Here is a 24,436-nt window from a genome sequence, read left to right as displayed (position 1 = left end):
AATATCAAGACAAAAGTAACCTTATTTTATATTAGTTTTGGGTATTAATCTATTAATAAACATAAGGAAAAGAAGAAGAATAAGCAGCTATTGGCTCTTTCCTCTTACTTAATTTTCTCTTACATCAAAAGGTTTTTGAAAGTAATTCTTTTACTAGATTTTATTTTTATATGCGTATTTAATCATCTGTATATTATATCGTTTACATATTATACTTATTTTTATTTTCCTCTTTCCTTTTCGTTATATTAATTAAAAATTCAATTTTATTATAGAATCTATGAATTTTTACGAGCAAACGAGAAAAAAATTAAGGCTTAGATTTAGCTCTAAAACTGATTTGATCATAACCTTAATTTTTTTTTCCAACTTTTAAGGGGTCTAAGCAGAGGCGAAGGCCTAGGGGGCTGACAGGGGCCCCGACCCCCCTAAAATATAAAAATCTATATAGGCCCCTAAAATTTTTTTAAAAATTTTAAATTAGTAAAGGTAAAATTGTACTTTGCCCCCCTAAAATTATAAAAAAATTATTTAATCCTTTACAAATTATAAAAATATAGACTATAAAAAATTAACATTTCATCCGCCCCCCTAAAAATTTTTTCTGACTTCGCCCCTAGGTCTAAGAAAATTTTTCTCCAACTTTTAAGGAACCTAAATTCCCATTTTATTGTTTTGCCTAAAGCCCCAAAAATATCCCCCGGACTTGTTTGTTAGGGTTTATTCTACCTTTTTATCAACTCGGAGATGAAGTGCATGATAAACTTTATAGTGGACTTCATTGGAGGCTTATGATGGTTTTTATTTTATGGGATGGATGAGCGAGTATTAATCGATGATGTTTAAATTGGACCAAATTGATTGGTCCGGTTGATATAGATTGAGGTATTAGTTTGGAGAATGATTTTGAACTAGATAGATTAGGAATCGATATGAATCAATAGAATCAATTCAAAAACTAGTTAAATTAGCGGTTGAACTATTTTTTTCCTTTCTAAATTTTAATTATTTTTAAATCGAATTGATTGGATCAACGAACCAATGACTTGACCAGTTCAATCACTGATATAATTCTAAAAACATTATAATTGGAGTAAGTCAAAATTTATATAATTTGTGTTGACAATTTTTAGATCCAGAATCGTGTTGGGTTTTGTATTTGTGTCCCCTTAAAATTATCTATGGCTCATTTATAATGTTCAATTGTGTAGAGTCAAATCACAAAGGATCTACTCAAAGTCTTTTAATGTAATCAAAGTTCTCTTGTTTAAGGTGATTGAATCATGATGACTTTGGAATATATTGAAGATCTCGGTTTTTATCTTAGTCTTTACTAGAATAACTTTTTTTTTTGGTGTGGCTACTTATATATAATTGTCTTGTACTAGATAGAAAACAACTAAGAGAGCACTTATCATTGCTCATATAAGAAGCTTTATTCTAGTGCATTTTGTAAGTAAATTCAAGTGAGTCACTTGATTTACAATTAAGCTTTTAGAGAGAAAGCCTTAATGGAGAGTGATCTATATAAGTGAATCTGTTGAACTTAAATCGTTGCTTGTATTTGTTAAAGTATAAAGAATTAACTCTCTAAGTAAAATCCCATAGACATAGAAGTAATCTGAACTACGTAACCAAATTTTCTTTTTCCATCTAAGTTCTTACCTCCCTTGCAAGCTATGTGCCTCTCTCCTAATAGACAATGGGAGAAGTGTGTGTTTGATGCATGAATCTTCAATCATTGTAATTTATTTACAATTCTTTCTTATTATATCTGTATTTTTTTTATACAATGCCTAAAATTACCCATAATCCCTCAAAACTACGTCTTACTGCATTGACAATAATACTCATGTCAATCGAGCTAAGACCCAATCGGCTAAAACAATAATATATTAATAATTTTAAATATATATATTAAAAAGTAAAAACAATTCCCATTCTCTTAAAAAAGTTATCGAATGTAAATTATTATTTTTCCAAAATGTAATTTTAATTCCTATAACATGATGATGGGTGTGCTAATTTTACTAAAAATAAATAAGATCTCACATCTTAGAGAGGTGAATAAATAATATCATTATTACTTTATATTTTGGGTGATTTATACCTTGCATCAATTTAGTCATGATTCTAAAAATAAAAAAATTATAATTATAATTATAATTATAATAAATATAAATATAAATAATTAAAATAATTAATTAAAAGTTATTAAAATTTGATATACCCATTCCAAGCCCTAATGGAAATTGTTCAAATTTATAATAGAAGAAGAAGAAGAAAGAGGAGGAGGATGAAATTATCAACATTCAAATCCCTTTTTAGTTGCTTTCACCAAAAAAAAATAATCTCTTTCTTAGTTCAAACTATTCATCCTTATTATAAAAGGTTTAAGCAGAAAATGATGGCCTAATAATTGAATAGTTACCTCTATATTATATATCATTGCATGCACTAAAATTCACTTTATTTATACCAAATTGACACTTTAAGAGTTTATTTTTTAAAATTGGGATTAATTTGACATAATTTATAAATATCGAAGCTAAATTTATTATTATACCAATTAAAAACGGCCCTATAGGTGACAAAAGAACAGTGATCCAAGTATAAGATTTTAAAGTTGGGTGATCAAAATGAAAAGGTAGGCATAATTAAGTGAGAAGGGTGCAGTTTATCCTTTTATTTTTTTTTTATATTTTAAAAATGGAAATAAAAAAGGGAATATGAAAAAATAAAAAAGGAAAGGAATTTTAAGAAAAGCATGAGAAACTGTAGGCATTGATAAAAGCTGAAAAGAAAGAAAACAAAGATCCACCTCGAACCTCCCTCCACTCTCTGTCTTTCGCTCTCAACCCTCGACCAAACCCCAATCTTCTTCTTCTTCCTTTGCTTGGCTACGTGAGTATTGCCTTCCTTAGTCTTGTTGTTGTTTTTTATTTTAATTAGGCAATTGTGGTTTTAGCATTTCATAAATCCATAAATATGTAAGTTCTGAATTTTGTGATTGTTTGATTGTTGGTGCAGCGAGCAGAATTAGGAGGTTTTGATTTGTTGGTCTGAGTTTGGGTTTGGGTTAATTACTACAATTGTTTTCAAATTATAATTTGTGAATAATTATGAGGGAAGAGGATTCGAATTGGTTCTCTAGATGGGAGGAAGAGCTGCCATCTCCGGATGAGCTTATGCCTCTTTCCCAATCCCTAATTACTCCTGATCTTGCTATGGCCTTCGACATTCGTAACCCCAATCATCACCATGCTCAACAGCAACAGTCCTCAGTACAGCCTGCTCCTCCTCCACCTTCCGCCGCTGTTCAGCCTTCTTCTCAACCTACCTTAGCTGAATTCGCCGCTGATTCTGGGGACTTGGGATCCGGGGCTGCTGGGGATGAGCCGGCACGGACTCTCAAGCGGCCTCGTCTCGTGTGGACCCCACAGCTTCACAAGAGATTCGTTGATGCCGTGGCTCATTTGGGGATCAAGAACGCTGTCCCCAAGACTATAATGCAGTTGATGAGTGTTGATGGTTTGACAAGAGAGAACGTTGCTAGTCATTTGCAGAAGTATCGCCTTTATTTGAAGAGAATGCAAGGTTTATCTGGTGGTAGTGGAGGTGGTGCCAATGGTGGATCTGGGGGTGCCGGATTAGGTGCCTCGGCTGATCCAGCCACAGACCATTTGTTTGCAAGCTCACCTGTTCCACCACACTTTCTTCATCCAGGTAGGGGTAATTCAGAGCATTTCTTACCATTCGTGCCAGTGCCAGCACTGCAGCATCACCATCATCACCAGCAACAGCAGATAGTGGCAGCTGCAGTAGGACATCCGCATTTGCAGTCTCAGTATCATAGGCCACAAATGGGGCATTATGGGTCATCTCCAAATAGCCAATTCGAGCATCCCTTCTTAGGCAGGCAGACGCAGCAACCAATGCATAGGATCGGAGGGACACCCATGCATAATCAAGCTCCCAGTAGTTATGTTGAAGATTTGGAATCAGCCAATGGGAATGGTGGAAGGAAGGTTCTTACATTGTTTCCTACTGGGGATGATTGATTCAAAACTTTGGTAATCATTGACACCCCATTTTCATCATTCAACATTTCTGCTCTATTTTAATTAGCCCTTTTCTTCAAGTTTCATCATGTAGAGTCTTGGCTAGTAGTTATTTCTCTTTCTGGCTTTTTTAAGTGATCCTGAGGGGGTGCTGGTAATTGGAAATGAAATTCAATTTTCTGAGTTTCATCTTGAGCTTGTAGGTAGTTTACTTAGTCTGTTTCTTTTACTACACTCTGTTGAGTCACTGTTGCAGTGTCAGTTCTTTTATAATTGTCAGTTTTGCAGACTTCACGGCTGCAATTAAGTTGCCAGTGGCATTCTGTGTCCTCAGTCAGCTTCTGGTGATGGATATTAATCGTGATGTTTCTCTAAGTGAGAATATGTTCTTAGGCTTATCATGCTTGCAATTACATCAGTGTGCTGGTATCAAGTTAATCTGGTTTTCTTTGTGGCAATGGTTTCTGGGAATTATCTCAGTTTACTTAAATTTTAGAGACTGCATGCTTGGGAGGTCATTCAGCCAATAAGGTGGTTTTTGAGGCTACATGACTAAATTTTGAGCTTGAGGTGGGGAAAAGAAGACATAATGTTGACAATCTTAGTTGGTGGTTCTGTTTGTTACATTTGGTATTGAGGTTCTCGAGCTTCCTATATTCTCTTCTGTGTTAATCATTTCTTCTTCTTATTTCAGTGTTATGTAGAGGTAAGTTGTACTTGTTGTACATTGTATGACTCCATAGAAGACTTTGGACCTATGATATGAAGGGCAACTTTCAGATATCTCTGACTTTCTTTTTTCTTCTTTCTTATTTCTGGCTTTTGTTACTTTTTCGATGTTAAGTCTTATCCCCATACACATTAGCTGCTAAAATTTCACAGCATCCGCAACTTTTTCTTGTGTTGTTGAATTACATAAATCTGTTCTGCTAAGTAGAACACTCGGCATTTCTGATCAAAGAATGATGTAGAATTTGTTGGCATGCTGCTTAAACATACCATCTTTGGTCTTATTCTCGGTCATTTGTGTCTGAAATCTTAAATCTAACAAACAAGAAGGCAGTTGATGAAATTCTAATCAGTTCTCATTTGTTGTAAAGCAAACTAGAGAAAGAATTTTGGTGCCAATGTTTGTTGCATTGAAAGTGAAGCATCTTTGTGATCTGAGTGCACAAGCCATGTTTATTGAGCCATTTTGTTACTCTTTCTCTGCACCATATCATTGTTTAAATTTTGGGGCTTCTTCATTTCTAGGCCAACTGTGCTTTCATTTCTGTAATAAATAGGATATTTATCTGGTACTAGTGACATTTTGGAATTCTGACTATAGGCAATTATTTATGCAAGTAAGCAGAGCATTAGACTGTATACATCCCCTTCATAATTTCTTTAAAATTTCAAAACTGGAGAGAGATTTTCAATAATGGATTCTATAAATCAGCTTCCTTGTGGTCACAGTACCTACCTGTAATCTCTAAATTGATTAGAGTAGTCACCTAAGTTGTTGTTGATCACATTAAAAGTTAGCCTTGAGATTGATCATGATTGTTTACTTTAGTCTTTGAGTGGTGGCAGTGGTATAATTTGTTATGCGCATTCTAATTGCACTTGTGATCTGATTCTAATACATTGCTAGATTCTTATAGGTAGGGTGACTTTGATCAGTGTTTTCTTTTAATAAACTAGATAAGTAGGGGATTTAGTATTGCAAATGGCTTGGAATTGGATGTACTGTTTGCCTCTTCCATATCATACCTGATGTAGGTAACTTGGATAAATTCTGAGTGAAACTTTTATATTCTGCTGTACTTTTCTGTTTGATTATTAACTCTACTAACTGCAGCAGAGTAGAGTGGTCGATAACATTTGGGGCTAGTTTTACCGGAGATTAGGATTCCTAGAAGAAGCATTTTTTCCTTTTCTTGGTTCTAATTTCCTTGCCACATTAGTATTCCGTTGCTGTTAAAACAGAAAACAAATTTGGAAGTTTTGGCTAAGAAATGTTGCCCCTGATTGTAATACCCGTAGGGGTTATTTGTTTAATCCACAAAAGTAACTCATAGATTAAAGATGGTATGAATATTTTTATGCTTAATCAAACTTTAGCACATTAAGAGACTCATGGCTTCTTTCTAGGTTCATGACTAGGAACATGGCAAGTTTACCACATCTCATTCACTCTCTCAATGGGTGAAATGGTGCATCCTGCCGAGTGCTAAGGACATAAATACCATTGGAGAACACATGAAACAGAGTAATGATAATCTCAGGGTTGAACTAGTATGCAAATAACCAGACATTTTATCTTTGCTTGGAATATTGGATAATGTAGGGCATTCCAAGTTATTCTGAAGTCGGTGTGTTAAATTTTAATTGATATTTGTCATTTTGGGAAAGTGTGTTGTTCATGGATGCAAAATATTATCTGGCGAAGAATAAAATTGATGAGCAATAGAATCTAGAGCTTAGCTCAATTGCTTTGTACAGGTGATATTCAGTAAGTTTGGTGTTTGAATTATAGTATTTTCAATTCCATTCCCTCCCATACTTGGGATTCGAATCAAGTTAATTCATGCCGACTACCTTTGACAGTAGCAGTGGATCATAAAGGATGAATGCTGAGAAATTCTATTAGACTTTCTGAGCTGAGAAAGTGTCATTAAATCGTGGTTAAAATGATAAAGTTGAGGTTCCAAGAACTTTGATATATTAAGTCATGTGTAGGTTGTCCCACACATAAATCCTTTTGTGTGTAAACTTTATTTAGATTTATTCCGGTTTAGGCATATATTTTTTGTGATTTTACTTGTAAATTAAAATATAATTTGACAACCTAAAAGTTATGTTTTGCAATACAACCTTTAAATTGTTATTATGACTAAGGGTATATTTGATTGAATAAAAAGTGGAAATCCATCCAAAAATATATATATTAATGAATTAATATTAGTGTTTAAACTTGTAGCTATAATTTATAAGAAATTAGTCTCTCATTTAATCATAGGTGAGGTTGTTCATGGTCAATCTGAATTACCTATTTTATTATTCAAAAATATTTTTTTTTATGTTACGATTTATACATTTTAAAAACAAAAGGTCAATTTTATTGTAAAAGTTTTTGGGTTGAAGTATAAAGAAAGTAAAATTTAGGGCGTAAAAGATAATGGAGTTTATCTTGTTGGTCTAGAAGCAAAGAATTGCAATAGATTTGCTTGGAGAAAATGAAAGATAATAGAAGAAATATAAAAGATGAAAACAATCAAATAAATGATGCATGAAGATAAAAGGATGTACCATATTTAGTAATTTTTAAAATATTTTTGGATTCGATAAATCCATATTTTTATACCTTTCAAATATATATTATATTGAATTCTAATTAATTTGTCCATTATATATGCATTTATCCAATGTTAAATTCATGTACCCAAGAGTGTAAAAGAATTCATATCATTTTAACTGTAGGTATCGATACATAAGACGTAGGTCAGAGTTAACGATACTCAAAGCCTTGACATCGATACCATATCTTCTAAAATGTCCATTTAGATAGTATTTGCCTCTTAAATGGGTTCGATACATGTTGATCTCTATTTTTATTATGTGTTTGATGTTTATGGTAGGAATTCCTCTTTAAAAGAAATGTAAAACAAATTAACTTGAAAGAAAACACGCAAAATTTGGAGAAAGTTATTCTTCAAGTCATATATCACACTATTACTTCTTTCTCGCAAAAGGTACTGAGCCTGGACCAAGTTTAGGGGTGGTGTAAGAAATGGAAGTGGATAATAGGAGGTTTAAAGAAAGGTGTTTGAGGAAATGCCGAGAAGAGTTGAGGAGGAAGGGGTGGTGGTGGAGGAAAAGATGAGAGAGGAAGAGATGGTTGTAGAGAAGGGACAGAATGTGACAGTGGAGGTGGAGAAGAGAATTTTGAATAATTTACTTATTTTTATCAAAAAATAAATTTGTTTTTTAAATTTTTTTATAGAATTAAGACTGATAGGACGCATAAAAAGTTGAGGGTTAATTTGTTAAATTTTTAGAATTAAGATTAAACTGATAGAATCAGTAAATATAGAATGACTAAATTAGTTATTATGTCAATAAAAGTTATGTTAATATTTCATTAATGATTTAACAGGGAGTGATCAAAATATTAAATGTTGACAACATTAATGACTAAAATAGAATTTTTTAGACCTCAACGACCAAAACAAAAATAAATTAATAATCGAGTAGTTTACCCTAAAATAAATTATTTTCTTTATGACCACTAAACTTATTTGTTTAGTATTTAACACTTTTTATTAATGCTTATTTCAAAAGATATTTAATGATTAAAAATAAATAAAGATATTTTAAATTAAAAAATGAATTTGAATAAAGTTCATATTTTAAAAGTTTGTATCAACTTCTAAATTTAGATTAATATTCTTACTTATGAATGAGTTTTGTTGATGTAAGTGTCAAACAAGGGAGGAGACAAAAAAAAAAAAAAAGGTAGTGTATAAGGAAAGTTGGTTTACTTAAATAGGCGGAGAGAGAAAGACAGGTAGAAGGAACTGAATGTTGTGTAATGCTTAGATTGTTGAAAGACTAAAAGGTCGATCCCTTTTTCGTCATCCTAGATGGTATTTATAGAGGGGAGGTCTCATGCTCAGTGATGCCACGTCACTGAACAAACCTGAAATATGGTGAGCGTGTGGTTAGCCAGGCAACAAGACTGTTGTATGTGAGGTTATCTTCATGCATGGTACTGCCCTATCATTCCCTTCACTGTGGTAGTTCACGCCTTTGTAGTCCCTTAGTGGTCCCCCATGTAGATGAGTGCATTCCAACTAAAAGTGGGTGGCTTGGAGGACGAGGTGCTCGAGTGGCGATGTAAGGTGGGAGACCATCTATCTAAGTGTTGTGAGGCTGAGGGCCGTCTATGAATGTCTCTCAATCACCTTCTTGTGGTGTCGCATGTCTAAACCGGGTGAGGGTATAACAAGCCTATTTCAAAAGTGAGGAGGTAAGGATTATTTTCCTAAGATTGTCTAGACTGTCTATGAGTGTCCTCGCTTTTGAATTAACCTTCCCAACCGGTTCAAAGGCAATATTTGGTGACTCAAAAGTGATAGATCAAAACATAAGTTGGATTATTGAATATAAATAAATTGTAAAAATTTATTATAAAAATATAACTTCCAAAGCGCAATTAAAAATTATATATAAAGGGGGAGGGGTTTATGTTACAATTTTTCCCTCCACAAACTTTCCTTACCACGTCAATTTTTTTCAGTATAAACACATTAGAAACTTGTAATATATATAGATATTATCCTAACCAGATTACAACATCTTCCTAAGCTATTTACAGCTGATGTACACTGTGACCAAGGCAACAGACACTGCTCAACAAAAGGGTTATAGATACATCATGTTAGATGGCGATGCCATGGCCATGCAACTGATAAAAGGGCTGCAGAAGTGATGATTGATCTCTCAAACTAGGAAAATTGCAGCATTACACAATTCAAACAGTCCCTCATTATTCATTAAGCCATTTGATTGTCCACTTCAATCATCTCCGACAGATCTGTAATAAAGAATATTAAAACATGTGATTCTCAAACAATGAATTTTCTTTACTTATAATATTGTGGTTCATTACAAATGCAATACCATATACAGCACCTTTAACAAATTCAAACATTGGAAAATAAAATAAAGTTGAATAACCACAGATAATGGAGATACATGGCAATCAAATGAAAGAATGTTGGCATGCCATGCCAAGCTGTCCTTAACTACAATATGTGATCATTACAGTGTCCAGTGACACTATGAGAAGATAGGGGGGGAAACCAACCAAAAAGGAAAGGGGAAAAATCACTCTTTTGAAATCATCATATGATCAACCTTGAATACTAACCGCAACTACATTCATCAAGAAGGCAAAAGGCAAAAAGCTAGACATGGCAATCCAGAAATCATATTCCAACGAAACAATAATTTTTTGGCAGAATCAAAGATCAAAATGAATGACGGATTGCTAGTTGAATGGAGATGAAGCACATAATAACTTGTTTAAATCCCCTAACACTTAGAATAGACCAACTTTCTTCTTCTTCAGGTCTTGCTTCCACTTTGGTAATTTATAGAAAGCTTCTTTTTCCATACCGAATACTGTCTGGAACTCATTATCCGACAAATAAGCCTGAGAAATTGAAGAGTGAGAATATGGATATGTTCAGGGAAAATGGAATAAGAATCAACTTAAAACATCGATGGCAGAACAAACCTCTCTCTGTTTGAGATCAATTCCGGTTGCAGCATTACCAGTTATGGCTTTCAGTTGCTCATAACTATATGCACTTTGAGTGCTTCCACTCCCATTCTCGTCCTGCAGTATCTTTTGCTTTGGTTCTGAATCATCCCCATTGGTTTGGGATGCTACACCAGCCTCCTTGGCTTCAGCAACCAATTGAGAATCCTCAGCTTCAGAAGGGTCTGCCTCACTCTGTGCTTCAGCTGTACAATATCAAGGCATCAGACAGTTTCAGAATTATATGAAGAAATGGGGTCAAATTCAATTAAAGAAGCTGGCGGGAGATTTAGCAAATTCTTGTGGATCAGCCTAAAGCAATGGTTCCTGTTTCTTAGATATCATACAGTTCAAAGTACAATGGGGTTCTTACAAAGTGGGCTGGATACAGCAGGAGTGCTGCTAGTGGATTTTATAGGAGATCCATCGTGCGGTTGCTTCTTCTTTTCAGCAGTAAGAACCGACGAAAGAGCAGCTACAGCTGCTGCCCTTTGAGAACCCTGACCACTGCTTGAAGGCTTTGGAGCTGACGTTTTGCTTGCTGATGATGGATTGAATGCAGATGACAAAGCAGCTAAAGCTGAAGCTCTTTGTGTAGGTCCGCCATTATTTCCATTGGATCGAGCCTGGGCCTGCAACAATTACACATATCAAATCCTTAACTCATAAGCAATGTAATTAATGCCTTGAACTCTCAAAATAAAAGCACACAGAAGTTCAGCCATAATCACTATAGAACGAAAACAAATAATACACTAGAATGTATCAAGGAAAAGGCAGGAAAAGCCCAAGGGAAACAACAATAAACTGCATGCAGTAAAATACAAATAAACTAGGTAAAGTTAAAACATACATGATAGATGAAAGAAAGCAGCACTAATATTCAAACCAATTGAAAAAGGGGGGAATAAATGCATCATCAAGCTGAAATTATTTGGAAAAAGAGATCGGGAAAATAATACTAAATTTCCAAAAATAGAATACACAACAGGGGAATTTAAGGATTAAAACCAAAAAAAATATCTAACTCATCATTCTCCTCTTTCAAAAAGATCCCTTTTCTTTTTTTTCCTTTGGAATCCTACTTTCGTAGCAAGCATAGATGATAAACATCAATCTTAGGATGCATAAAGCGAGGAGGTAAGGATTATTTTCCTACACAACTAAACATCTTGCTTAGGAGGCAAGGTTAATCAAATGCCTTAACTTTCTTTCTGGTTCCTGACAGTAAATGGTAAAATTATTTTCCCAAGTTCCTGATAATATGGTGGGTATGAAGTTCAGCATTCTGTGATGTGCCAAATTTCAACACTAATGCATTAGCATATGCAAAATAAGGAAACTAGAATTATATAAGCCTTTGGGCCATACAGCGAGGAAGACAATTTTGGACAGGGAAAAAATGTAGGCAAAATAAGCAAAACGAAAAATACATTGCAGCAAACGATATTTGTCATAACTCGTAAGATAGGAAAAACAGTGTTACTAGTACATGGGATGACTAAAAATGGTTCATTTTGTGCACTGAAAAGCTAATGTCAGAACTGCTTCTAGCAGCAGGTACAAAAGCATGTCAAAGGAGAAAGGGTTGGAAAGATGGGGGCAGTTAGGGGCAACACAATTGTGATAACTTTCGATAAAAATTACCATTTGTAGAGTAGGTGATATCTCTAAGTAAATGAAACTCTACATGTATTCTTAGAAGGCATTTATCTCCAGTTTTATAAGACCCCTTCCAAACCTTCTGGGAACTTCATCAGGTGGCTTGTCAGCAATGTTAGCAACTCACACTAAACCACCAATGCAAAGAACTAAATATAGGATCTAACTGACGTCATTTCAAAATTTGAAAGAAAGACTCATAAAACGCATGCTTTTCCCAGACTGCAGCAGCTAATAGTATAACTGTTCCCCACTATAACTAGATGGAATTAACAATTCAACTTACTAGCTCCTTTTCAGGTTTATTAATGAGACTCCAAAGTAGAAACAGAAGGAAAAAAACAGAGAAGAGTTCAGAAAAAGTTAAGCAGCATATGTAATTGAAACTATATATACATGTGTGTGTGTGTGTGTGTGTGTGTGTGTGTAAAGATTATTACCGAAGGGGTTGATTTGGAAGATGGATTGAATGCAGAAGATAAGGCAGCTAAAGCTGAAGCCCTTTGAGTGGGACCCCCTTGGTTCCCGTTGGACTTGACCTGTCTCAGCAGCATGGAATCCATCAGTTAAGGAACTAGTTTAGTAAATATAATTGTTCAGAGCGAAAGAGAGAGCAAGAGATCATCATCTACAAATTAGATATACTATCACTGTTCTTAATTAACCAATAGGAATTGTTACCCTCCACGGAGACTACAACAAGGTCAGGATCAAAGACTCCAACACAGGGGCAACCACTACTAAAGTTCTTTGTCATCAAGTGTAATTAGATGATCACATAAATTCATCTGTAAATTTTGATTTAAGCGTCACCCAAGACACATCCTCTTTCTCTATTTAACACTTAAAGAAAAATATGGTTAATACAAAAATGGTTCTAGATGTCCACAATGGATAAACAACTAAAAAGTTTTTAACACTTAAAGAAGCCGGAATAAGATACAAAAGGAAGCCAAAAAGAACCCCTATTGAACAACAGCAAAAGATGAAATGTTATATCGCAATATTATCCAAGCTCTCCATCCATCAAAATTTCATACATTGATAAAAAGTTATTTTCCATGCAAGGAGCCATGAAAGTTAAATCCTATTAGATTTTTTTTTTTTATGATCAAAATTCTTGGTACAGACAGAAACTTCATGTATATAACCTTTTTTACATTTCAAGATAATTAAAGAAAGAATTTACCTCTACAGCATGGCTAGCTCCAAAAAGCAATGCCACCTTTTTCTGGAACGAGTTTCCTTGCACCTGCATCAAACATAAATATTGAATGGTTACAGTTGAATGCAACATCCATGAAAGGACGAATCTGTCAGTCAAAAATCTATTAACTCTTATAAACAAAAAAGGGGAGTCATTGATTTCAGTGACTACAGAACTAATAGAGCTGTTTTTCCTCTGGGTACACCATGCGTAACATCAACAGTGTAATGCTGATATTATTCAAAATACAAGATCTCATCAGTATGATCTTAAAATTCAAATTTTGGAAGAATCCAATAGTAGTTTATTAAAACACAGTGCACTATGCTAATCTATTCCATCTCTAGTCCATAAAATATCAATTCATCATTATAACGCCTATCCTGCTTTTCCATCATCGGGGCTCTCTCACTTCAATTTAAAGTTTAAAAGTCTTATGCTTTGACTTCTCATCTCTTGAACCTCAAAATATGTGCTTAAATGGTCACTTAATCTCATGCATGCTCTCCATCCAACTATTCGAACATTTCCTCATTACAAAAATATGCGCATTGGTTGAAACCATATGGATCGAATAGTCTCGATATTCTCCCATTTTGAATAGACAAGCTGAGAATAGAACTCATTTGTTGTTCATGAAGACAAAAATGATTTAACAATAATTGAAAGTGACAGTAACTCAAAGACAAAGTATAAATTCAGTCAAGGACGCATACAGTAGCTCGGGTGGAATCCCATGAAAAGAATGTTGTGAAGAAGCAGGGTTCATTTCCTTCAGAAACTTTATAAAGTGGAACATTTGGGGACAAACCATCTAGAGATGCAGCCAAGCCTATGTATTTCTGCAAAAAACTTCTAAAATGAATATCGAGCATATTGGAAAGATAAAAGTATGAAGGAATCAATATTTTATTTATACCTGGCCAATTTCAAAAACATTTTGCTTTTCTTTGGTGTCTACAGATTGACCAACCCAAACAAACACTTCAGCATGTGTGTCAAGTATCAAAATATCTTCTGTCAAGAGATCGTCCTGAGAGAAATTGTAAACTTCCTCAACCTGCACAACAAAATGGAAACTTACATATAGAAGATACCTGTAGGAACAAGTTTCAATTACATTAACAGAAAAACTCACCTCAAACTTTCCTGAGGCATCCATGTGGAGAAAGACAAAATCAAGGAAAGAGAGTTAGAATGGCATTAACAACTCAGGCAGGAATGAGATATCTTAGAGCACAAATTTGAAAACAAAGTAGATCACATTCATGACTAAGAACCACCTTTATTAAAAGAGAAAGTGAACAAGTGGGGATCCCTGACAGTCTCTGTAGATGCTTTTTTGCTGGTATAACTTTGTTTTCCTCCAAGTGCAGACCAGAACGCATTGCTCTCTGTTCCTTCTTTAGCATATTTAAGAACAACTCCAGGCTGAGGGCAAAAGAAGATGAATGGATGATTGATTAACATGGATGCAGTTGCTTCAAAGAAATAGAAAGTGCTATCATTGACTTCTATTATTGAGCCAAAACCATGTAAAAGCCTTCTTGAAATATAAACTATACAAGAGAAAAAATACAGCCAACTAAATATTTATTTCCAGTATATTTTATCTTGCCCCACAATGTATTCAGGAGGAATTCAAAGGGGGAAAAAATTGCAAATACCTAAACAAACTGCATCTCAAAATGCAGAAAATAGGCATAATCAGCTGAAGAATGTGATCAAATACTCAAAAAATACTGTAAACATTATAATAATTAAATCCTAACATTTTATTAGTACAGGCAATACCAAACATTCTTTTTATTTCAGTTGTATTGATTAGCTGGTCAACTCAACTTGTTGGAACTCAGATGCTTGACTGTAACTATATAAAATCATTACCAGGTTTCCCAAGAAAATAATGAGCTTTTATCTTGTCACAACAAAGCCCAAAAGTCGAACTATCTATGAGTGTACCTTCAAAAACTCAGCAACTTTTGCAGCTAATTGCTGCTGTTCATAAGTGCTTTGATTTCCATGCCAAGTAAAAATTGAGGATCCAGATTGCAAGAGGAAGCAGTCAGTTGAGTTCAATGATGTTGCCACCTAAACAAAAGTTTTACAAAAATAAGGGCATTGCTGTTAGGTTACAAAAGGAATGGATAATCATACTGCAGACATCATAACAAAAAAATGCAGGGACAGTCATAAAAAAAAAGTGGATGTCACCTAAATTAGCTTACATCTAACAAGAAGTAAAATAATGGGGAGATAATGAGTATTTCAACTAATGCAATACAGTGACTAGTTCGGTTTAATTAGGCCAGTCTTGAGTTTGGGTTTTTTTCAAGTTCAGAGTTTTCAAGCTCAAGCTTTTTCAGTTTCAGGTTTCTTCGAGTTTGGGCATTTTTAGGTTCGAGTTTTAGACTTTTGATCAAATCGGGTATGAACAGGTTGGGGTTGCCTTTTTCTGGTCAGATTTCTGGGTTCGGGCTTATTTTGCCACCTCTAAAAAAATAACCAACTAATACATACCGCATCAACTTGCAATGTTTTATTATTGTGTACAGCTGTTCCTGAAATCTGAATTAGAGCAACACTCTCTGCAGTATAGGTTTCATCTGTCAAGCCTTTGTCTGCTATACTCTTCTTATAGCCAGTGCTTAAACCACCCTAGATAGGAATCAATCATAGGAAATTAGATGATACCCTCCAAATCTAACCAAAGACTCTCAAGCAATTGGTAATGAAATTTTAAAACATTGAGTCAAATTGAATACCTTAAGGACAACCATGGGTTGGAATAGTGCAATGAACTGGGGTGGCTCTTTACCTTCAAATACTCGACCCTGCAAGAAACATCTATTAGAAACACAAGCATTAGAATCATTATATTCAGGCAAAGCTAATATAATACCTGAATGGGCCTCCCCTTGAGTGAGTTACACATTGTATTAGCCAACCGAGCAGCCATCTTTTGGTCCTCCTGAGTTAAGAAATATGTCTACTTTTAGAAGAAAAAAAAAAGTCAAGTGGCAGGAATGACCATCACCAGGATGACGTCCATTAAGTTCACATGTGACTATCTAAGCATATCTATCTTCCATACAAAGAACATGAGGAATGCGAAAAGTAATTACAGATCTGATAAAAGAAAACAAGCCAAAAGAAAGACATTTGGCCCATTAAATGAGCAAGAAACCAATTCACCAAACAAAGAAAAGTACAGTACAAATAATTTCCTAAAATTTTCAAAATTGACAATGAGAATAAATCTGGAACTTGTTGCAAAGAAATTGGAAATGTAAAAATTATATTTCAAAAACAAAAGGTATCATAAGTAGAGATACACATGATGGTTAATGTAACATCATAATGGGAAAACATATAACAGCTATCAAGATCCTTTTTTGTTTTCAATTTCATAGCAAAGATTTTAGGTTTTGCTTTTTCCTTCAAATGTTTATGTTCAAGGTACCATTCTTAAGTTTTAATTTGACAAGTAAATCTTAATCCCAGCTACTGATTACTCTACTTTGTGCAAACCTCTCCCTAGCATTTATACCCATTCCAGATGCATCCAGATTAGGAGTCTCTAAACAGATATATGTTTCCAGCAGCAATTATTGCAATCAGAATTAGCACAGGTTTCCTAAATTTTATAGATTTTCATATTTTACCAAATATTGTTAGTCCTTCATGATTTAAACTCCAGTGCTAAAGAACAGTTATATGTATAATTATATACACATATTCTTGTGTGCATTCACCATTCTGATCTTAAAATTAAGAATCTCATAGGTGCAATGGAAATTCTACCCTCCCAACGATAATGCAATTCAAAGTGATTTAAGATTGACAAGGGGCAAAAACTAATGATACCTATGAATGCCAAGATAGAGTTAGCTTGATGAAAAGGAAATGTATTGGCAGCTTAGTAATCCAAATTAGGTGGTGATCCAACTTTACAATGTGTACGAAATTAGGAAGGTAACATAGAAATTCTATATCAGTGGTAGGCATTCATATTGGAAGCATATATAGGTTATTTTAGTAATGACAAGCAGCTCATATTGGCAGCGCTGTAGTCCATATTATTTAACATCAAACTCCACTGTTTGACATTGCTCTATGGACATAAGTTCTATCAGGAACAACAGGCATATTTTTTAAATTATTTCATACCCAACTAAGAATAATGTAAATTACCTCAATGCTATCCTTTCCAATCCAACAGCATAGAAAGTAATCTTCTTTCCTCTCACCCGAGTGGTAGGTATAAAGAACAATATAGCAGTCTCCACTATAGAATTTACCAACATCCTCTTTTTGCAATGGTGTCTTAGCACTGCCATTGATGCACCAGACCTGAAAAACAAGCAACACTGCATTTGAGTCAAGAGTTTGTGTCTGTCAAGTCAAATGGCAAAACCCAAGCAGACTATTAACTCGACCTCCATCTTTCCACTGCCTTCGAGCAAAGGAGGAACTTCTTCAATTACAGGAGCACTTTTAGTCATCCCCTTGATACCAACTCCTTGTTGCTTAAGCAAGGCTACCAGTAGAAAAAACACCATTCAACAATATTAACCACAAAATATAATAGTGTATTTTACAGCTTATTAGAGATCCGTACCAGCTACTTTTCCTCTTCCCTCCTCGCCACCAGGTGCTGTGGACCCTGCCGGCCAAGAATCAAAGTTGGCCTTGAACGAATTAGTTTCATATCCTTGGATGACACGGGTAATGCGTGTTGCTTTTGGTCTTTGCTGGCTGCTAACAAAGTCCTGGAGATAAAAAGGTTCAGAATTAGAATTCATGTTCTTGAAATACATGAAGAAATCAAAACCATTCCTCAACCTCTACCTCAGCAGCTTGACTGGCAGCTTTTCTGTCCTCTACTTGTGTCACCCGTCCAACCCAAACAAAAACCTCAGCACCACAGTCTAGTAGATAGCATTTGTTGTTCTCCAAGAGGCCTTTTGATAGTTCCCCTTCTACGATCTTCACCTCACCATCAGTTATGCTACAGGAACCAATAATTCCAAATTAGCAATTGATAAGACATATAGCTTTAAAACCAATAGTAACAAAAATAGTATTGACTCAAAAAGATTATAATCAGGACTGCCTACTTACTTAAAATTGCCCCAAAATAGAGGCTCTACCTTAAAACAAACATCTAAAAAGATAATTCAGTTCACCTATATTATACATGATAATGGTGACCAAAAAAGTACTGTTAAAGCTGTCTGGCAGAACTCTAAATAAGCATAATGAGTTATCTATGTTCTCTCCAGAGAAATTGCCTATACCCAGGAAGGCTTTCTAAGGTCCACTCCAAATATCCTTTTCTCCTTTTCCTTTTTGATAACGAAAAAAGGAAATCAACACAAGGGAGTACGAAATAAATAAAGCTAACCTTAAACTATAAGGCAGCCTCATGACTTCATCCTAATAACAATATTCTTGATAACACATTAAAGAACTTGATTTCAGATTTCTTGCAGCATAAAAATAATCAAAATTCCATAACATATGAGAAACATCAGACATTGAACAAATTGGATAAACTAAAATGAATGGGCTTGGAGGTTGAAATGATAGGTAAAAGTTTCCATAACTCCATTAATTAAGACTAGGATTAATATTAGTCACATTAGAACAGCTAGAGTTTAAGAACTGTTATACCGAAGGAAATAAATTAAATGCAATATGGAAATATGTGGAAGCTTAAGCATTTCGAGTTGCATAAAAACAGCATTTGATGCATGCTTGCAAAGAGAAACATAAAGTACCTGTACAGTTTAGCAGGATAAGTCTCAGGAATAAGATCATCTTCATTGTGAACCTTCTTTCCTATTGGAGCAAAACCACCAAAGAGAACCCAAAACTCACCAGAGTCGGACTCTGTGTCCAATTTTCCATCATCTGGCAGGGTGATTACATTAATCCATATATAAGTAAATATTCAAAAGGTACAGTGGAGTAAAATAAACAAACCTTTCAGGCAATTCAATCAGTACTTATAGATTACTAGAAGAACAGGAAAAACAGCATCATTGATACCGTAAATGCATGCGCCCTTACCAACAATTGCAACATCACACGTCCCATCATGGTACTTTTCCTTTAAAAACTGAATAACTTCTAATGCCTTTGCTCTTTCTTGAATATTAGAGTTTGCACCATTGAACTGATAAATCTTATTCTGAGTGTCTAGGATAAATACATCATCGTGATTCAGTGAAGATCGAGCAAAAGGAACCTGAAGAGAATAACACAAAATGATATTTACCTGATCCTCAGCAGTCTCATATTAAATAGTTTATAATTAGCAGATAGTAATTTGCTTTCTTGCTTCTTTCTATCCATACTCATCAAACATATGTAAAGAGCACCATATACCTGCTTCAATCTGACAACCCGCTTTCCTCTGCAGACATATAACCGTTTCTCAAACTCTTCTTCTTCTGGCTTTTTAAATCCTGTAGCAATACCACCTTCCAATGGTATAATGCAAGGTTTAAAATATGACAAAAATTTGTCAGATTCATGGCCTTGAAGTTCCCTGTGCTGCACAGCACGCCCTCCTAGTACTGCATCAAGCTCAATAGTTTTGATAGCAGCCGTTCCAGCCTCATCCTGCATGTGAAAAATGATCTCAAACGATGTCTTACTTTATTTTAAGGCACATATAAATCCTGAACAAATTAAGACTAGAAAAAGTAGATGCACACCTGAGTAGTATCTTTACCAATCCAGAAGTGTATATCATATAGATACGAACCACCCTTGCTAGGTGTTGTCTACAAAGATAACATATTAAAAACAAAATGACTGAGACGTTAAAAAAAGCAGTGATTCACCTTGAATGATTTATCTTGTCCCAGAAAAAGGATAAAAAATGCATGTTCTGCCAATGTGCATCCATACAAGATACAGCAAGCAAGAGAGAAATAGAGTGTTCACCTGTAAGACAATATAAGAATCCCCCATGTAGAATTTTCCATAGTCGGACTTTGGCAACGGAACTGGCTGAAAATTCTCAATACGCCAGATTTCAGTCCCACTGTAAGATGTCAAGTGCAACAGCCCTTGCGTAGAAAAACTATTGGGATATATATGGAACATAAGCACACATCTTAAAACAAGCAAAAAGCTTGACTATTTTTGTTTTCATGGCGATGTTGGAAAAATAGTTTATTCTTGTTTCTCTTATCAAAAGTTAAATACACACACATATATCCACTCTTATATAAAAGAAAAGGTAAAAAAAATGTCAAGTCCATAAATTCACAACTTATTATATGCCCTTCATTTTAAGGATACGGTTTTTGACCCACTCCTTGAAATGCAGGGTCTAGAACTTTTGCAGGGCTAGACATTTCTCGGAGTTCTTCTTTATTGATGTTTTGCCAAGAAAATATATAATAGCTCAACTCGAGAATCCAACCTTCACCAGTGTGGAAGTTGGCCAAAACTTACTGGAGAAATACAGGTATTAGATCATGCAAGGAAAAATTAAGTTACAGTCCAAAATAAATTCTAAAGAAAATAATAAAAAAGAAAAAAAAAATCAATGCTTACGATAATTTAAGCTGTCTAAAATTATGTTCCTAATTCACAGTGCACTATATAAGCAGAAAATAAGATATAACAGTGTAATAATCGGGGCGAAAGCAAAACTCAATTTCGCTTTTTATAACAGCACCAATCAAAAAGAAGTCACAACTTTCACAATTTTCAGCAACAAGCCCATGTTGCAGCACCTGTACTGTTAAGAAATTTGAGAAAGTCTCTATATGTCCTAGCATACAACCCAGCTGACTTAAGATGTATTGCTTCTAACTAAAATACTTGTAAATAACATTAACAATCTTAGTCGCTGATCCCTTTCTTCCCCATGACCTCCTTTCAAGGTGAGCTTGATAACCAACTTCCCATTAGAAACAAGAAACTACCGTTTATTTCAATACATGGAAATTTGAACAATGAAGCCCCATCATGATTTCATAAGAAGTTCGGAAACCAACCATCACAAAAGCATGCATTTGGTTGTGAGAATGATTATTTTCTTAAAAGAATCCTTGAACACTTAGACAGCTGATTAGCATAAAAACTTCTCCCCTCTCTACATTAATGCATGGAATTTGATCCACACGAGAAGGAAACTCCCCCCAGGATTAATGCCCTAAGAACTTATATCTTCCTTTCAAAATCAAATCTACCTGTCCACTCAAAATGCCCCATGGATTAATTAGGCTACTACAGTAATTACATTTTTAGTCCCTAAAGACAGTTATCCATGTCAAGAGTAACACTTGCCTGATCCTGGTTTGGTAAAAGATAGAATAAGAGTGAAGCCTTCCATAAAGTTAATATTTTATTACGTATTTTATATTCAGCACCACTATATGAAGGACTAGGAGCAACTTTTCAGCTAATATAAACATGAACAATGTGTCCTGTCCATGCATCACTCATCGCCAAATTCAGCACATCAAGATAAAGTTCACATAATAAACAGGGGATCACCAACCAGCATTCTACCTCTAACTAAAAATAGTCATATTTCCATATAGACACAGATGTGCCAACTTCACATGATACTGAAATTAATAAGAGAAACGGCCATTCTTTAAACCAATCATCCATCATTTTGATTATATTATAACAAAAGACCACTTATCACACACACACACACACACAAAGTTCCAAACACATGCTTTCAGTTGTTTCACGCTCTTAGGAGAATACCCTAATCAGTCTTGTTCGAATCTTGTCATCCGTAGAAAAATCAAAATCAACAATTAACACAAATAATCAGAAGATTGCAAGGCAGCAAAGAATTTTTAGCATTAGTGCCATTGATAAGCAATCCAAGCAGCAATTAACATAATCAATCACGGGACAGGAAAGCAAGAAAAAACAGAATAAGACGAATTCAACAACCATTCAGAAAATTTGCTCAGAGCTAAGATCTTTTAAGCTCTAATGCTTAGTTACCAATAACAAATTAAATCATTCCTATAGCCCCTGCCATAAAACTAAATTATTAAATTCCCTTGCACTTAAAATAGGAGAATAAAGATTTAACAAGCAGATAGAACCATCATGATCTAGCAGCTTAAAGATAAAATAGAAATTCGAGAACAATCTAAAAAAATGACATTCGCATCAGGCAATTAGATCAAAACAAGAATTAAGGAAAAAAATAAACAAAACCCATTAAAACTAACAAAATCAAGCATACCCAGATCAACAAATGAAATCAAACACGAAAAAATGGAGATCCAAACGAGTTATAACCCAAAAAACTGATAAAATCAAGTAAAACAATAACAAAAAAAAAAAAAAGAAGTTACCTTGAAAGAGAGATCTCTCCCTCTTTGAGTTGGAACAAGGGAAGGGTAAGCAGAGTTGGCAAGTAAATACTAAAGAAAAAGGGAAGAGAAGATATATTGAGCAAGAAAAAAAAGTGAATTATTGCAATGGTATTGTCATGTGTTGGGTGAGTGTTTCTCTCTCCAACTTTATCTATTCATTATTTTTCAGTCTTTTTCGAGATTTGCAAATTCAGAGACTGAGAAATATGAATGTAAGGAATTATGATGATTGAAAGCCGAAAGAAAAAAGAAGAAGCCGATAGAGCAGAGGACAGAGAGAGAGAGAGAGAGAGAGAGAGAGAGGGCGAGAAATATATAATCTTTGTTGGCTTTGTTTTGTATATCCAAGGAAAAGAAATGAAAAGAAAAGATTTGAAAAAGGAAAAAAATATATCTTTGAGACTGAATTTTGGGCAAACAAAAATCGTTACTTTGTAAAAATATCCGGTCACCATGCCATTGCTTACATAGATTTTTTCTTTTCTTTTCTTATTTCCAGTCAAGGATAATTTGGAAATACGAAATATTATTTCGTTTTCGTTTTCACCATAATTTAGATAAATATATTGGTAATTATCTTTTTTATATCTATTATGGGCAAAACAAATAATAATAATAATATTGGGATTAGGTTAAAGATTATTATATTATTATTTTTAGAGAAAATAACTTTTTATTTTTATATATAAAAATTCCAAAATTTTTAAATAGACTAATGACATGTAAAGTAACAAATTGTTTTTATTTAAATATTTAATTCATATCAATCTCAAATTTGGCTAATTTTGTCATATATGTCGTTATTTTTCTTAATAGGCCGGTTTTTTTTTTTTGAAGCTTTAAGGAAATAGGTCGATTTTGAAGAGAGAGTATAAAAAGCGTGTCTAGCTGGGCAAGCTTTCTGCACAGTTATCAGACGAGCTTTTGCTGACATGTTAGTAAAAGTATGCCCAACTGGACGCGTTTTCTTTGGAATTTTTAAAAAACGCTTTCAGTTAGGCGCGCTTTCCTGACATGTCAGCAAAAACTCGTCTAACTGGACGCGATTTCACAAACTCTCTCTAAAATTGACTTATTTTCATAAATCTTGAAAAAAATACCTATTTAGCCAATTAACCAAAAAAACCGACATATATACACAATTTAGTCCTCAAGTTTAATCTTTGGATAACCTCTACCCATTCTTATAAAAAATAAAAATAATACAAAGAGAGAAATTGTACTTTTAGCACTTTAAAACTTGTAAAATTTGAAGTTAGTATACAATAAAATTATATCTTAACCTTTAAAATGATAAAATTTTAATTTAATTTTTTTAAAATTAAATATATAATATATCTCTCGTAAAATATATAATTTAATTCTCTCTATCCTCAAAAAATTTTAGCTTCACCCTTATTTACATCTTACATATTATAAAACTTAGTTTATTAGAACTTAAGAGTATATAAAAAAAAAACCTTCAAACATTTTCACACAAAAAGTCAATCAAACACCTTTGCAATATATATATATATATATATATATATATATATATATATATATATATTGAGTACTAAAACTCAAAAATTACATCAATTAAACCTTTGACTAATAAAATCGTTATATATATTATTCGTTGTTACTAGTTGTTATTGTACTAGCGAGACTATTAACAGAGATTGACTCAACTGTTATAATGTTGATGTTACATTCTACATCAATAAAAATTCAAAATTTTATAAAATTTATAAAACAAAATTTCAAAAATTTGTTTTAAAATTTGTAAAAAAATTCAAAAATTATTTTAAATATTAAAAATAAAAGTTTTAAAAATTATAAT

The 24,436-nt window shown here is 33.9% G+C and overlaps 2 protein-coding genes across 5 annotated transcripts; one reads left to right on the top strand and one right to left on the bottom strand.

Moving 5' to 3' along the window:
• The first annotated feature begins 2,736 nt into the window (after positions 1–2,736).
• LOC105786246 (transcription factor MYBC1) lies at positions 2,737–6,634 on the top strand. 4 transcript variants are annotated; one of them, XM_012612606.2, is made up of 3 exons: positions 2,737–2,904; positions 3,031–4,073; positions 6,198–6,634. In XM_012612606.2, the coding sequence occupies exon 2, from the start codon at positions 3,123–3,125 to the stop codon at positions 4,059–4,061; it is 939 nt and encodes a 312-aa protein (XP_012468060.1). In that variant the 5' UTR covers positions 2,737–2,904; positions 3,031–3,122; the 3' UTR covers positions 4,062–4,073; positions 6,198–6,634. The 4 variants fall into 4 exon arrangements, with proteins under 4 accessions (XP_012468060.1, XP_052490977.1, XP_012468059.1 ...); XM_052635017.1 differs by lacking the exon at positions 6,198–6,634 and adding an exon at positions 4,542–4,844; XM_012612605.2 differs by lacking the exon at positions 6,198–6,634 and adding an exon at positions 4,350–4,844.
• Positions 6,635–9,670: 3,036 nt separating this feature from the next.
• LOC105786245 (villin-3) lies at positions 9,671–22,974 on the bottom strand. Its single transcript, XM_012612603.2, has 24 exons — positions 22,594–22,974; positions 20,558–20,712; positions 20,198–20,297; positions 19,966–20,034; positions 19,634–19,870; positions 19,316–19,493; positions 19,024–19,156; positions 18,092–18,251; positions 17,862–18,012; positions 17,680–17,780; positions 17,435–17,593; positions 16,143–16,211; positions 16,006–16,074; positions 15,761–15,898; positions 15,203–15,331; positions 14,524–14,671; positions 14,379–14,389; positions 14,160–14,300; positions 13,957–14,082; positions 13,223–13,285; positions 12,474–12,572; positions 10,745–11,003; positions 10,348–10,577; positions 9,671–10,263 (listed from the first exon to the last, which is right to left on the bottom strand). The coding sequence occupies exons 2-24, from the start codon at positions 20,611–20,613 to the stop codon at positions 10,150–10,152; spliced, it is 2,940 nt and encodes a 979-aa protein (XP_012468057.1). The 5' UTR covers positions 20,614–20,712; positions 22,594–22,974; the 3' UTR covers positions 9,671–10,149.
• Between the last annotated feature and the right edge of the window lie 1,462 nt (positions 22,975–24,436).

The sequence above is a fragment of the Gossypium raimondii genome, chromosome 1 (assembly GCF_025698545.1).
Source record: "Gossypium raimondii isolate GPD5lz chromosome 1, ASM2569854v1, whole genome shotgun sequence".
In the NCBI taxonomy this organism is placed as follows: domain Eukaryota; kingdom Viridiplantae; phylum Streptophyta; class Magnoliopsida; order Malvales; family Malvaceae; genus Gossypium; species Gossypium raimondii.
The sequence above is the reverse complement of the archived record's forward strand: the minus strand, read 5'-3'. Positions and strand labels throughout refer to the sequence as shown.